Genomic DNA, 15,240 nt, shown 5'->3' with positions numbered 1-15,240 from the left:
GTTTTAAAATGCCAGGGGGCGGGGAGAGCGCATGCGCAGTGCGACGATGCGGCGGCGTTGCCATGGCAGCGGGGGCGCCGCCGCTGCCGCCGGGCCTGGCCGGGCCATGCCGGAAGGGGCTGTGGCGAGGCGAACAATGAACCGACATACCCGGTCCCGCCGGAGCGCCGCGCCGGCCTCGGCCTTCCCCAGCCGGAACCCGGGGCCGTGAGTCCCGGCAGAGCCGCCGCCGCCAGCCCCGCGCCCACGTGCCCGCCCCGCCCCGCCCGGGACCCGGAAGCACTTTCCCTCCGCGGGGACAGCGCGGCGGCAGCGGTGCCACAGTCACAGCCCCGGTCACAGCCCCGGCCTCGGCCCCGCCGCTCCCCGCCCGCCCTTCGGCCGCCCCACGGCCGCCGCCCCGCCGCCGCTGTCCTGCTGCTGCAACGCCGCCGCCTCCTTCTCCTCATGAAGCCCGTCGTCGTCTTCGTCCTCGGCGGGCCCGGGGCGGGCAAGGGGACGCAGTGCGCTCGCATCGTGGAGGTGAGGTGGAGGGGGTGCGGGCTGGCCGCGGGGGAGGCCTGGGAGTTGTAGGATCCCCCTGTGGGGTCCGTGACCCGCTTTGGGGTGGTCGCTTGGGGGTCGTGTCCCGCTTTGCTCGGTGGTGGGACCCCCATCTGCCCTTTGGTCTGGTCTCTTGTCGAACCTCCATTCATTCCTCGCCCCTTCGAGGCGATAAATCAAAACAAGCGACCCACATCTCCCCTTTGGTGGGTGAAGTGCTGGGGCAGCCCCAGTCCAGCCCCTCCGTTCCCCGTCCAGACGCTGTCAGGCCGCCTGGCCTTTTCCCTTCTCCTGCCTTTTCCCTTCTCCTGCCTGTGCCGGCGTCCACCCTGGGGACACCGCGGGGTTTTTGATCCACTTCGGGGACACCCGCTTGTGCTCCGGAGGCTGCCGCGGGTTCGGCCGGGAGCGGCATTGCCCTGGCGGAGGGGCCGGACAGCGGCCCCGGAGAGGCTCCCGGCTGCCCGGGCGGTGCCGCCCTGTCGGGCCGGTCCCGCAGCCCGGCCCGGGTGGGTGGCTCCGTCCACGTCTGCACCGCCACGTAGGTGGCTGCGGGGCTGCCACCCGGATGCTCCGGAGCTGCGGCTGGCAGAGGAGGTGAGGTGTCTGATAGCTATTGGGAATACGTGTGGTTCCGATGGATCAAGGTCCATATCTGCTCTGGGGCCTGTCCCATAAATGTTACAGCTGGTACAGCAGACATTGCAGGGTGTTGGCTTCTTGACCCAGTGCCATCTCAGTAAGTTGTGGAAGTAATGTGTTAAAAATAGAACAAATTTTTTTTTTCTGTGGCACAGTATGATAGAGGTCAAAGGATATCCTGATCCCATAGATCCTTCATCTCATTCCTTCTTCTTTTTTAAAGAGCCTAAGACTGACAGTATAATTTGACTAAACTTTCAGTTACATTATCAAATTTTCAGTTTTCCAAATACATTTTTCCAACCTTTTGAGACAACAAATATCTAAGAAAGAAGGGTGGATGATACATGGTGTACTATTGTCCTTTTAAACACCAAAAACCACAGAGGTAATTACAGTGTATCCAGGTTGATAATTACTTAAGTAGTTAGGCCTGAATGCTTCCAAATGTGTGTATGTTGGATTTGAAACAGCTCTTTTATATTTTTTCCCTTTTTTTTTTTTTTTAAACTGAGCGGTTTTGTGTACTCTTATTAAAAGCCATATAGGATCAAAGCTTATCCATACTCTCACTGAAAGCTATGGCTAAGAACTGTGGTGATGCCCATGTTCCTGAAACTTTTGGTGGGAAAGAACCCCTGGAACAGACACGTTGTGTGTGTCCTCTGCTCTGGTGGTGCTGTTACAGTTTATCCACGCTGCTGTTACATCCCAGACCTCAGTGTTGTATAACTAAATTAAGTGAATTTGGTCCAGACTAAAAAACGCCGTTATGTCTTTAGTTCTAAAGGATTTAAACCTCAAATTACAGACTTGCATTCAAACCAGCATATTCATTAAATTAAATTGTGGGATGGAAGGTTCACAGTGCTCATAAAGCCTTTTTGGTAAGGTCAAATTCAGCCCCTGGCACGTAGAAAACAAATGAGCTTAAACTATAGGGGAACCTTGTAGGCTGTGATTAATGGCTTTCACCAAACCATTAGTGTAGCCTCAGGGCTGAAGTACCTTGTGTGGCTGCTGGCCTGTGTTTAGGAGGATAAATGCCTATGGCTGGATAGGCTGATATAATTGGATAAAGACCACTTTATTACGAGGAGTTCAAATGAGCCATTGCTACTCAAATCGTATTTCCAGCTAGAAAGGAAAAAAGAAAAACCTTGCTTGTGCAGTATTTATTTTCTTCTCTAAGCCTGGAAAGGGAAATCCAAATTCGAATAAATGCAAATTTGCTTTAATTCTGCTAATCCTGTTCACTACATGGAAAGAAGTCAGTGAGCTGACAGTAGAAAGCACTCAGACCTGTTGAATGCAAGGACAACCCTCCTGCTGGCTCAGACAACCTCCACAGGAATCTCTGGCTAAGCTGGGAGGCAGAGAGGGTCTGAGGTAGCTTAAAGAACAGTTGAACTGTGCTGCACATGTGCTGGAAAACTTTAGAAAAAGGGCACATGAACAGGGAAGTGTGGGTGAAACACAGCAGAGGTACTGGCAAGCAGCAGCTTTTCTAAGCACAAATCCTCAGCGTGGCCCCTGGCAGCCCCCAGAGAGCAATGCTGCAGGTGAGTGAGCAGCCTGTCTGCAGTCAATGCTGCCTTTAGGTTGAAAGGGTATTTTTATTTGTATTTTAAACCCCGTTGGCTGTTTGCCACAGAGAAAAAGGAGGCTGTAGCTGAGTAATAATAAACTTCATTCATCCTTGTTAAATGGGCGGAATAATATTAGTTTACATTTGGAATGAATCTGACCCAGTATCTTGCTGTAGAGCTGAAGGTTGTGCTGAACAAAAAGTCAGTATGAGCTATAAATATGTCTTGGTTGCTATTCATACTGGAGATTTGGGACAGAGCACATCACATGTGGAAGAAGTCTCATTTGGCTGAGGTGAGCTCTTGTATGAATTTAGCATCAAACCATTTTTATTAAAAACCAAGGGTGTCTGTGTTTTGTAGAGTAAAGGGGATATTATGTACTTATTACCTGGGAATGATTTCTCAAAGAAGTGTTGTAATTTTTTAGCTGACTGTGCTTTAGGTTCCCAAAAAAAGGGAGATGGGTGTCCCATGTTGTGGGTAAAATATGTATTTGTTAAATACTAGCCTAAATCATAACTGCTCAGAACATGTGTGCTGGAGTCTGTGAATGTGGAGAAGGCATGCATTCATGCCAAATTTGGACACAAATGGAGAAATGATTTGAAGGAAGAAGACCTAGTAACAAGTGGAAATGGATATTGACACAATGCAAGAAAAGGAACAGTGGGTAAGTGATTAGGATTCTTTATCTCCACAGATAAGGCTGGATGAGACAGCTGAACCAGGCTGGTTTTCGCCACAGAGGGAAGATTCGACTCCCGTGTGTTCCACAGACACAGAATTGTCAGGGAAATGCAAATGCAGCAGAACTGCTGCTGTTCTGGAGCAGTTCCTCCTATTTAGAGAGGGATGAAGCAGAATTCCCTCTTAAGTTCTTATCCTCTCCATTCCAGCTCTGCAGATTAACTCCTGAAACCTTCCACAGCTTTGTTAGGTGGAGCTTGCCATCATCTGGGATTGTTGCGTAGCTGTCACGTGAGGCAGAATATTTCAGCTATAGTTGAATGATGTCATTTGAATGCAGGTTCTTGCAATAACCTTCATGCTTTCCACAGTGTATCTTCTGTGACTGTGAGATAATGAAATGTGCTTTATTGCTGACTTCTGAACTTTGTGTATAAAGTCATTACAGTAAAGTCAAGGAAAAGAAAATGCATTTAGCAAATCTGCACAAAATATGCTTTCTTGTGCTTAAATTTTAAATCCTTATAACCTCTGCCTGAGATGTAAAGCTCTTTGGTTGGTGGGAAGAATAATAACTAAATAATTTGTCTTTATTCCAAGCAACATTTGAGTTGTACTTTTTTCTCTGTTTGTTTTGGCAAGGTGATCTGTAGAGATTTGGGGTATGCAAGACATTGCTCTCTGTGTACTTAAAATATTATTCACCTCCACCACAGCCCTGTCCTGTATGTTTGTGGCTAAATCTGAAATTAATTCCACAAACTGGGATGCTGAGTCTTCTCATTTTTATAAGAGCATAAGTTAATATCCAAATGGAAAAAGCTGTTAAGTTGGATTGGGATATATGATAAGGAGATTTCCTAGGGTAAAGGAAACAATGCAGAGAAGAATTCATTGTATCTGAAATGCTTCTCTGAAAGTAGCAGAGGATTTAGGTTTTGCTGTCATGTGTTAATTGTCTTCTAGAAGTCTGCTGAGATACAGCGTTAGCTTCCTTGAAATAAAAACAGGGTTTAAATTGTTTGCTTTAAACTCAGCTTCTGAAATCTCTTAAATGAGTGTCATGTATTAGTATTCTTCTTAGCCTTAAGTTCTCATACATGATTTTTAGAATATAAATTCATATTTCTGAATTTAAGAGCTTTTTTTTAAAAATGTGGTGAGTGTTTAAATCTACCCCCTGAAAATTTATCCCTGAACATTTCCATTTTGCAGAACACTGGGCATTAAATTTTGGACTTTCCTGAACATACTGTATTGAGTCAGTGCTCCTGAAGCACCCAGGCTGCTCTGTTTTCTCTGCCCTTTCTCCCTTGAAGGCACTGTCAATGGGATCTCCATTGTGTGTTTTGGTTTGTTAATATGGGGGTTTTTTTGTTTTTATTTCCCAGAGACAGGAACATATTTCAAACTAAGAAAATTGCTTCAATTTTTCTAATTGAATAAGCAGACAGAAGGTCTAGTACTGCATTGTAGTCTGTACCCCAAAGATTTAATTCCATGTGCTAGTAGGACAGCCAAAAGCTTTCTAGGTTAAAAAAACCCCGAAGGCTGCAGGCTTTGCACAGTTTTATTTTTATTTTAATGAGTTCTTGAATGGTGTATGTAGCAAATTTTGGTTGTTTATTAAGGTTGCCCAAGATATGACAGGTCAGAACTAGGGCAATAAAAGTTTGTATTTTATTTGTTTAAATCTTAAGCCCTGTGACTTTCATTTTCAAACTAACAATGATAAGCCAAGATAGGAGTCAAGGTCAAAGCAGTAATTTGTGTTTCTCTTGCTTCTTGGCTTCTGCTCTCTTAAGGAAGTCTCAAGCTGGGTGTTTAGTGGGGAGATGTGTTGCAGGACCGCCAGGGCTGCATCAGAAATAAACCCCGTGCCCCTCGGAAGGGGCTGTGAAGGGAGTCCCAGTGTCAGCTGCTGCTCACCTCTGCTCCTTCCTGACACCTCTGCTCCTCCCTCACTGCCGGAGACTCCTCCTGGTTCCAGCATGACACAGATATGACTCATGGATTTCCAGTGCTCTGCATCTGTTTATTGTATTTACTGAAAACAAAGCGTGTTCTGTCTGCGGGGTGAAAGTTGCAAATCCCGGCTGACAGGAGGAAGCTGGAAGGGCCGGAGGACAGCAGAGGGAACATCCCAGGGAGGCTGCAGTCTCGGGCTGGAATTTGGAGGTGTGGAGCACACAGCTTGTGTGTCCCAGTGTGTCCTGCTATGTCAGGACTGACTGAGCAGGCAGAGGCAAAGAGCAAGGGGTGTTCTGCTCTGCTCTGTCCACTGCTGCTTTGATGGGATTGATGGAAACTTGAGCTCGCCTTTCCATTTCACTGGGATTTTTTAAAAATGATTTTTGTGTTTTATTTTTTTAAAGCAAAAGAGGAGGATGTCTCAAGTATTTCTGAAGACAGCACTTTTTCTTTCACAGTTGATTTTAAAGTTATATTTGAAGACCCATACTTCAAAAAATGGTTTTAAAAATAATGAGAACTTGTGTAATAAGTAGATGAGGTGCTTACACTACTCTTGCCAGTTTAAATCAAGATGTTTGGGGTACAAAATTTTCTTTTATTTTAGGTCAGAGAAACCCTCAGCAAGTGTCCTGAATTGGAGCAAATCATCGCAGCACCAAGGGCTTGCACTACTTGTGTAACAATGAGAACTTGTGTAATAGTAACTTACTGATTTAATCTCTTTTTTTATCTTCTAGATCATACCAGTCTGACAGCATAGCAGAAAACATTATCTCTGAAATACATTTTAGAACAGTTAATTCTATATTTTCTTTTTCTGCTCTGTAATACCAAAATCTCTCCAGATGTTAGGTGCTTGACACCTTTTTTTCCAAGTCTTCCTTTCAGTCTGACATTATGTGCCTAGTAAGAGCTGGGGAAACTGCGTTTTTATTGTTTGGCAACCACAGCCCTGCTCCCTTTTTGATTGCAAGGATTATGTGGGAGTGGCAAGGAGTCACATTGTGGGGATTGCATCAAGATGTGCTTGGCACTGCTGGAAAGTCCTGCTGCCACAAGGCAGACCGTGTCAGGACTGGGAGTGGTTTGGGTTGTGTTTTGTGCAGTTACATCACAGCCCCTTCTGCGAGCCCTTGGAGCTACAATGATTTGCTCCAGTTCAGGACGCTTGCTGAGAGTTTCTATGACCTAAAATGAAAGAAAACTTTGTGTCCTGAACGCCCTGATTAAAACTGGCAAGGGTAGCACGAGCACCACATCTCTGAAGCTGTCTGTGTGTGGAGCAGCAGCCAAGCCATCCCCCCCTTGTTTGCATTGTTTAAAGCCACGTGTTTTCTTTGGCTCTTGGCTCAGTACAGTTAACAAATAGATGTTTTGCCCCTGAAGGAGAGGTTTGTTTTTCTTATTGCCTAGTTAAGCCCTTCTGAGAGTTAGTTTTGAATATAATTTATTATTATCTCAAACAAGTCTGTTTGTACAACAACACTTTAAAACACTTCTGTCTTTTACTTTCCAGTTCTGCCGTTAAAAACTGCTTTAGTTTGCTGTTGCAAAAGGCGGAGAATTCCAAAAATTATCTGACTCAGTTTTGTTTTCATGCATGAAAAGGGAAATGCCAAGGAAAATTAAATGGTTTGGTAATCCTCTAAAACCTAAGGGATTATATTTTCTTCCTGTTTTCTCCTTTGTGGAAACCTGATGTTAAAAAAATCATCATTCTATAACTTTTCCAAGAAGAACTACATGTTAATTTAGCATTCAGCAGAGTAATGTTTCTTGCTTAAAAGGAACAATTTATTCTGGTTTATGGCTTCTGTAGGTTATAAATATTTAGATTTGCAATTAGTTAGGCATATCCAAATGCAATGTACATTAAAGCAAGAGTACAGTGGGCTTACAGAGGATGTCTGTGAAGCTTTTCCTTCACACTTAGAGCAAAATCTTGCTTCTGTTTTGCCAACTGTGTACAGTTTTGGAGATTTAGGTAATTATATCCCTTCTTAAATTATGACTGTGGCAGAACTAACTTTCCATGCTTTTGTGGGTGAAATTGGAAAGGAATTGAAATGTTTTAAAGTCACTTAGTGGGTTGTGTAATATTTCTCTTGTACTTGGTTCAGTAGCCAAGTTTTTAAATCCTAAGTTCACAGCCTCACCAAATGTGTAGTCACATTATTATGCCTCTCAGACACCTTGTTTGAAATTTGCTTTGGGTGTTGCTGCAGCCAAACTGATAACCCTGAAGTTTTTTGCTGCTGTTTTTGTTTTGTGTAAAAACTTTCTGATGAGAATGTATGTATGTGCTGTGTTTTGGATTTATAGCTAGCTTAGGTAATCAAGATGTCTTTTTCGCCTGTTTTGATGGACTTATATTTGGTTGAGGAGCATAGTGCACTTTGTTAGTTTTCTTGCAGTGTTAAATGAACTGAGAAAATGATTGTTTTGAGCTATGATATTTCCTTTGTGGCAATGAGTTTCTCTTTGATAGTAATGCATTTGTGTGCTTACACTAGGTATCTATTTACAATGATAAACACCTGAGAAATTCACATGTAAAAAATACTTCCATCAGTATTTTTCATAAGTGACTGTTTTAGCTGTAGTTTGAGGTGAAAGAGCAATGGTGTGTGCTGTTTTCCTGCACACTGTGTCAGATTGATAGATCTGAACCTGATCTCTCTGCCCTCTTTGTTTACTCTGTGTGCTGTGACAGAGGGTGTAGCTATTTACCTTCATCTACCATGTCATCCTTAGGAGAAGTCACTGGTTTTCCCCAAGGGCTGCTCTCTGTGGTCGTCTCAGGGAAGGAGGTAACAGGGGCAGGAGGATTATTTGTGCTGTTACAGGTGATTTCACCAAGGTAGGGGAGGAAATTGTGCCAGAACCACAACATGAACATAGGGATTTATGACTTATCCTGTGCTTGGGACATTTCTCCAGCTCCAAAGGACTTGCAATCACTCTATGTGTTTTTTTAAGTAGGTAATTAAACAAAATTCTTGTCTTGCCTTGTTTCCAAACATAACAAAATTGCTTTTGAAAACTGTACACATACACCTGACCAAAGCCCTGTTGAGTGTTTTACCCAAGGATGTCGAGTTCTGGGCCCCTCACCTCAAAAAGACATTGAGATGGTGGAGTGTGTCCAGAGAAGGGTAATGGTGCTGGAGAAGGGTCTGCAGATTGAGTCCTATGAGCAGCAGCTGAGGGAGCTGGGAGTGTTCAGCCTGAAGAAAAAGAGGCTTAGGGGAAACCTTGTCATTCACAGCTCCCTGAAAGGAGTTTGTACTAAAATAAGTCAGCCCCTTTTGCCAGGCAGCCAGCAACAGGACAAGAGGAGATGACCTCAGGGTGCACTGGGGGAGTTTCAGGTTGGGAAACAATCTCAAGGTGCACCGGGGGAGTTTCAGGTTGGACATCTGGAAGAATTTCCTCACTGAAATGGTTGTCAAGCACTGGAACAGGCTGCCCAGGGAGGTGGTGGAGTCACCATTCATGGAAGCATTCAAGAAACGACTGGATGTGGCACTTAAAGCTCTGGTTTAGTTGTGACAATGGTGTTTGGTCAGAGGCTGGGCTTGATGATCTTGGAAGCCTTTTCCATCCTTAATGACTCTGATTCTTACTGTGCGTGTTGTGTGCAAAGTGTGCTCTATTGTCAGATTGCACACTGAAGATCTATCACTAGCAAGATGCTGTTCCCTGGGTTTTTCTGTTGCAAAGCAAGGATAAACAGGGCTGACAGTGTTGACTGATGTTGGGTTTGCACAAATGCTCTGACTGAAAGGAGCCTGTGTTTGTTTTGCCTGCTGCAGAAATACGGATACACGCACCTTTCTGCCGGTGACCTTCTCCGGGATGAGCGGAAAAGGCCGGGCTCCCAGTATGGAGAACTCATTGAGAACTACATTAAGGAGGGGGAGATCGTGCCAGTTGAAATAACAATCAGCTTGCTGAAGAGGGTAAGGAAAGGGCTATTTCCTTGCAGGGTCACTCCTGCAGCAACACAGCAGTGGCTGTGTTCTGGCAGAGCTGCCTTTCCTCCATGTGAGCAGTATGAATGGGCAGACACGGAGCTGCCTCTCTCAGCAGTCACTTGTGTTTCTTTCTGACTGCTGGAGAGCTGATGGCCTCCCATACCTGGAGATCTGTGAAAATGGGTTGGTTTTATTTTCCTTTATTTTTTAGGAGCTCTAGGAGAATCAGTTAAACTGTATTTCTTATTTCCCTGCACTAGCTTTTGGACCTCTTGGTCCATTCAGTCATATTTGATTGGAGGTTAGAGGCCTTAAAGGCACTTTAAAAAAGATTTGTGAGTTTTATCAAAATAGATAGTCAGGTGAAGAGCACTTACTGTTTTTCTTGTGAAAGGAAAAGCTTCAGTTTCTATTGGATGTCCATGAAAACAATGGGAGTATCTCTTAAGTCAGAAAAGGCTGCTGTTCATGGCACTTAATTTATCTGTAGCTTTTCCCTTCGAATCAACTCTAGATCAGGAATTTTCTGGTGTCTTATTGTGTAAAGACACTTCCCAGTATCTTGTAGAAAATAAGCTTTAAAGCTGGGATTTATTACAAGATTTGTTTGTTATGAGATTTTTGAGCTTGGTGAAATAATTAATTCAATTTGAACAATAGCTGTGTTGGTGCATCAGTGAATTAACCAGCATGCATTGAAAGTGAAACAAAAGCACATTTTGCAAATCTGCAATAATCCTAAAATAAATGCTTCTCAACTTACCACATCAACATCTTGGGGGTAAATTAATAAGTAGATAATTCAGCATATGTGCAGGAGATTGTGAATTGAATTCTCTTTTATCAGGCTATGGATCAAACAATGGCTGCCAATTCCCAGAAGAACAAGTTTTTGATTGATGGATTTCCCAGGAATGAAGATAATCTTCAAGGCTGGACTAAGACTATGGATGGAAAAGCGGATGTTTCCTTTGTTCTCTTTTTTGATTGTGACAATGAGGTAATGAAGTGTGTAATTCTGTAACTTCCTTTCTTGCAATATTGTGGGAATCATTCAAGAAGAACAATTATACTCTGACAGGGAGAATGGACTAATGTAAGACTAGAAGGAAAACTTGGCCTGGGTGTTTGAAGGATTTTTCGGCAACTTGTTTTAGCAGATGAAAAGCTGCCTGTTTATTGAAATAGACAGTTAATGACACTTGGTATAATCATATGTGAATAAATTGTATTGAGGAAGTACTCTAGGCAATTGCATTCTTAAAGAAAACTTATCAAAACTTGAAGTACATTTTACAAAATTATTTGGTTACTTTTCAGAAAATATTACTCTGCTTGCTCTTAATAATTTGTTGTTTAGTCCAAAATGAACTTGGTATGACATCTGCTTGAATTCTGAAGTGCAGCAGTAATCTTTATTTTCAGTTATTAGCTGTGCTACAGGATAGTCAGTAATCAACGTTTTATTCAGCAAGTCATTAAATTACAAGGGCATTTTGACAGTGATGCATTACATTCATTTAACAAGTGCCATGATGTGCTGTCTTTTTAATTTGTCAGTGCCCTTGAGCATGAAAACTGTTATGAGTATCCCAGCACCTTCCAGTGACTTTTTTCCTTTTACCCCTTTCCCCAACTTCCTGAGATTTTTTTTTATACTTATTTGCAATTGTTTTGTAATCTTAAAGAGTATGTGAGGGATTTTTTTTCCTATTAAATAAGACTAAATTAATTTTTTCACTTGTTGGAGCATTAATTTTGTGATTCTGGTTTCTTTACAAGATTTAAAAATACACAATGCCTAAATGATCTTTACCATGATTGTCCTGTGTAGGAAAAACTAATTTTTAACCGTTGTCCTCTTGCATGAGTAGGATAAATGTATTCAAGGAGTGTACATGTGTCAGCTTTGCTTATTTAACTAAAGGTTTAAAAAACTTAGTTCATTGGGACACTTCTAGCTATGGTTGGTTCTTCATTTTTTACTTAGATTTTGAAGTCTTCATTATAGCAATGTCAGGTAAGAACATTTTAACTGACAATAACTTGGTATTGTCAGTTTGCCTTACAAATTTCTTGAGAGAACGTACAGTGACTTTCCTTTGGTGCAGACATATATTAATAGCCCCATTTGACATGCTGCTTTTCAGAAAGCCTGAACACATCCTCGAAAATCAGCTAATTTTCTTTTTTAATGTCTCAGATCAAAGATCCAGTCAAATCACAGAGCTTGATGCTGCTTTTACTTCCTCTGACCCCAATCCCATTTTCATAAACTGGATTGTAAACCATCATCATTCTTCTCTAGAAGAAATTAGCTTATCCTGTGAGTTCTGGTTACATCCACCAGACCTGGACTTTATTTTGTGTGCCAGGCCGATTTAGATTTCCAGGATTTTTGTTTGTTCCTGCCCTCAGGATGGCAGCTTGTGTTGCTGGCTGTAGTCATCCTTTTGATGGTTTTTTGTAGATATGTATCGGCCGCTGTCTGGAGAGAGGCAAGAGCAGTGGTCGGAGTGATGACAACCGGGAGAGCCTGGAAAAGAGGTACTGTCTTCAAAACTTTTCAGTTCTCTTCTCTTTAGATTTTACTGTGTAATGTGGGTTTTTTCTCCATGTGCTTTCTCTTAGAATTCATACATATCTGCAGTCTACTAAGCCTATCATAGATTTGTATGAGAAAATGGGAAAAGTCAGAAAAGTGGATGCCTCTAAATCTGTTGATGAAGTAAGTATATATCCAAAAAACCATGGGGATGACAGGGTAGCAGGGTGCATATTTTTGGCATTCTTCTGAGATGTGTGTGCGTGTGATTAGCCTGCTAATTAAGCACTGATGTTATTACTCAGGGATGTTGTGGAACTCTTGATTTGACTCTTGAAGGACTGAGTAAGATGTGAATAACTTGAGGAAATTGATTTGTTCTGCTTGAGTGTGAGCTGGGCTAAACACATTTCCAGTGTTTCTGTGTTTAACAGGGCCTTGGCTTTTTCATTTTCATGAGCTTTTGTTCTTCTGCAGTAGTGTTGCTCTTCTGTCTGCTTCCCAAAATTGATGTTAATTTCACTGTTAAAGTATTACTGTGAATGTTCTAAAAAACCCTATATATTTTTAAAAGTACTGTCAAATACTGTTTATGTTGGCTTAATTTGGAGTAGCTGTTTGATGAATGCTTCATAAAATTGTTCTTTATCTTTTTAGGTTTTTGAAAAAGTTGTACAAATTTTCGACAAAGAAGGCTAATTCCCAGCTTGAAACTTCATTTAAACTTGTGCTTGAATCTTGCTTGAATAGCTGCTACTGCAGTCCACTCTTTGTAATTATTTTAAAAGATTTTTTTTTATTTTTTTCACATATCTAATGACGATTGGTAAAACAGTTGATTAGAAATGGATCTGTTTTATAAATAGAAAATCATTTCTTGTGGCTATAGTATACAACTTTCAGGGTTCTCCATTAGTGCAAGTTCAGTTACTCACATGGCAGGATCACAGTTAATACATCTTGCTGAAGAAACTGTTATTCTGTCACAGTTCTGTGTCTATCATGGGCAGTCCTTTTTCTTCCTCCTCATTGCTGTACACCTTTCTTTTTAAGGATCAGCTGAACAGCAGCATTAAGCAATGAAGGACCCATATACCTTATTTTTCTTTGGATGCTTGGACCAAATTTAGCAGTTTTTTTTTTCCAAAGTATAATTTTGCCCAAAATTCCCTTGTATTCCCAGACCTGAATTCTCTAAGTCATGCTACAGTTAGTGTGAGAATCTGTTTCAGCAGTTCTCAAAAAACTATTAAATAGCTTTTCAGGAGCAGACATACAAAGTACTTTATGGAAAGTGGTGCTTCCTTATGACTCTGGATGTAAACTGTCTTGCAAGTTCTTGGATGACATGGCCCTGGATTTTTCCTTGTTTTCATTTGCAAAAGATTTAGAAAGTCAGTTTAGTATTTCAATACTCATTTATCTTAAATGATAGTTATGTTCTTAACTACAGCATGATCTTCACAAGATGGCAAAGCTCTTAAATAGTGTACAGTAAGCAAAATCTTTTGACAGTTCTGTCTTTTGTAACAAATGGAAGGGTTTTTCTCTATTATTATTGAAATACTGTGTTACCAAATGCTTTAAGGTTTGTTACCTGGGGAAACATTTTTATGGTTAAACTAGTGAATGTTTCCCTAAAAATGTGTAATTTTACTAGCTGTTTATTTGAGAAGTTTGTAAGTTATTGCACTTTTGTTATGATGTGGTCAGCTGATGAGAAGATAATTGCAGACAAGAGTTTCATTCCCTGTAAGAGAGTCTTGCTTCCTTCTGTTCTCTTGAGTAAGCCAAGTGCAGTCATTAGGAGGAGCTGGGTGAGCAGGGAACTGGTTGAAACAACCTGGATGAAATGTTTGCACAGATGTGGTGCAATTTTGTCTTTTGTTTAAGCTTTTCTGTCCCCTGTATAGTATGCATAGGTCTGGGAGGGGGCCCAACCATGGATTCCTTTTGTGCCCTAAGCTTCCACTGACAGCCTGAAGATGAGAGTTTTAACTGATTTTAGTGCTAGAGTGGTTGTTCCTACATTAACTGATGCTCTAATTGGTTTGTGACATGCTAATTACACAGAATTGCAATCTGGAAATCTTGATGCTCAGCTTTTCTTTAGTCATGGCTTTATTTAAGGAAAGGTTTAAATTAAGCTTAGCTTTTAATTAGAATCAGATGTGTTGGTCCTCATCCTGCAGTCAGGTTTGTATTTTCAGGAATTCTCATCTTGCTGAGGTTGTTGAGGCTGCTGGACTGGGGAAGAGGTGAGTGCAGAAACAAGGATAAACTGCAGTAGCTTTTCCAGTCTGGTAGGAGTTCAGGCAATGGACTTGCCACAAATAGCTGTTTACTACTTCAGAATATATGGACCATGACTGCTTTTTTGAGTGTGGGAGGCCAATGCTCTCACTTTACAAATTTCTCCTTAAAGAAAACAAAAAAGAACACCTGGAATTTAACTCTTACTATAGAAGTATGCTGACATGGATAGGATCCAGTGAAACTGCATGTTTTAACATGAAGGTTAGAATCAGGGTTTTTTAAAAAAATACTTCAGACTGGATTCTTTCATCCAGTTAGAGATTTCATTAACTCTTGCTTCTAAGTTATTGGTTTTTACAAGTTCTGTTCAGAATTTCTCTCATCATATATTTTTCTGTGTATTTAAGTGCTGAAACAAAAAAAAACCCTCCAAAGCAAGTTTTAGAAAAACACCCAACAATGTTTTGGCAATATTGAATTTGGAGTGGATTGTAATGCGTCTGTGCAAGGACTAGATTTTTTTTGTCATTTTATTTATTGAAGATGCCATTAAATGTGTTACCACTTCTTTCAAGATGGACTTATGATTGAAATAAAAATTAAAGGCAATATGCCAATGTGTTGTGTCTATTGAGCAGCAAAACTGTATAAAGAATTTGAGGAGATCCAATAAACTTTGTTCTGTGGCTTAATGAGTGCTTGCCTTACAGTTATCTGTCACAAGGGATGTTTTTCACATATATCCATCTGTATAAAGTGAGTATTTATTGATGTTAAATACTTCATGTGGCCACATGCATGGGTATGTGTATAAAAGTTCAGATTTTACTATCAAACTGAAGTCCTGAAGATGCTTTTAGGCACAGGAAAAGGTCAGGCCATTGCCTGTGGAATTGGTCCCTTTTCTTGCTTATACAGGTTTATCAAATGACTGCATTCATACACTTGTGCAGTGATAATTCATTTGGTGCATGTGTGAAAGAAAACTGGCTTGGAAACTGGTTTAGGAAACACAAATGTATTG

The 15,240-nt window shown here is 41.4% G+C and overlaps 1 protein-coding gene across 1 annotated transcript; it reads left to right on the top strand.

Annotated features, from left to right (window-relative positions):
* The first annotated feature begins 22 nt into the window (after positions 1 to 22).
* Positions 23 to 14,908, top strand: CMPK1 (cytidine/uridine monophosphate kinase 1). Its single transcript, XM_063407124.1, has 6 exons — positions 23 to 522; positions 9,254 to 9,400; positions 10,263 to 10,415; positions 11,886 to 11,962; positions 12,047 to 12,143; positions 12,618 to 14,908. The coding sequence occupies exons 1-6, from the start codon at positions 448 to 450 to the stop codon at positions 12,657 to 12,659; spliced, it is 591 nt and encodes a 196-aa protein (XP_063263194.1). The 5' UTR covers positions 23 to 447; the 3' UTR covers positions 12,660 to 14,908.
* Positions 14,909 to 15,240: the final 332 nt, after the last annotated feature.

Source organism: Prinia subflava, chromosome 10 (assembly GCF_021018805.1).
Source record: "Prinia subflava isolate CZ2003 ecotype Zambia chromosome 10, Cam_Psub_1.2, whole genome shotgun sequence".
NCBI lineage: Eukaryota > Metazoa > Chordata > Aves > Passeriformes > Cisticolidae > Prinia > Prinia subflava.
This window is presented reverse-complemented; position numbering and strand designations above follow the sequence as displayed.

What these genes read in the sequence shown, in the direction of transcription:
- CMPK1 (XM_063407124.1), top strand. Translation starts at nt 448, where the DNA reads ATGAAGCCCGTCGTCGTCTTCGTCCTCGGCGGGCCCGGGGCGGGCAAG. An exon ending in TTTTTGATTGTGACAATGAG is followed by an intron (nt 10,416 to 11,885) that starts GTAATGAAGTGT and finishes GGTTTTTTGTAG; the next exon opens with ATATGTATCGGCCGCTGTCT. An exon ending in CGGGAGAGCCTGGAAAAGAG is followed by an intron (nt 11,963 to 12,046) that starts GTACTGTCTTCA and finishes GCTTTCTCTTAG; the next exon opens with AATTCATACATATCTGCAGT.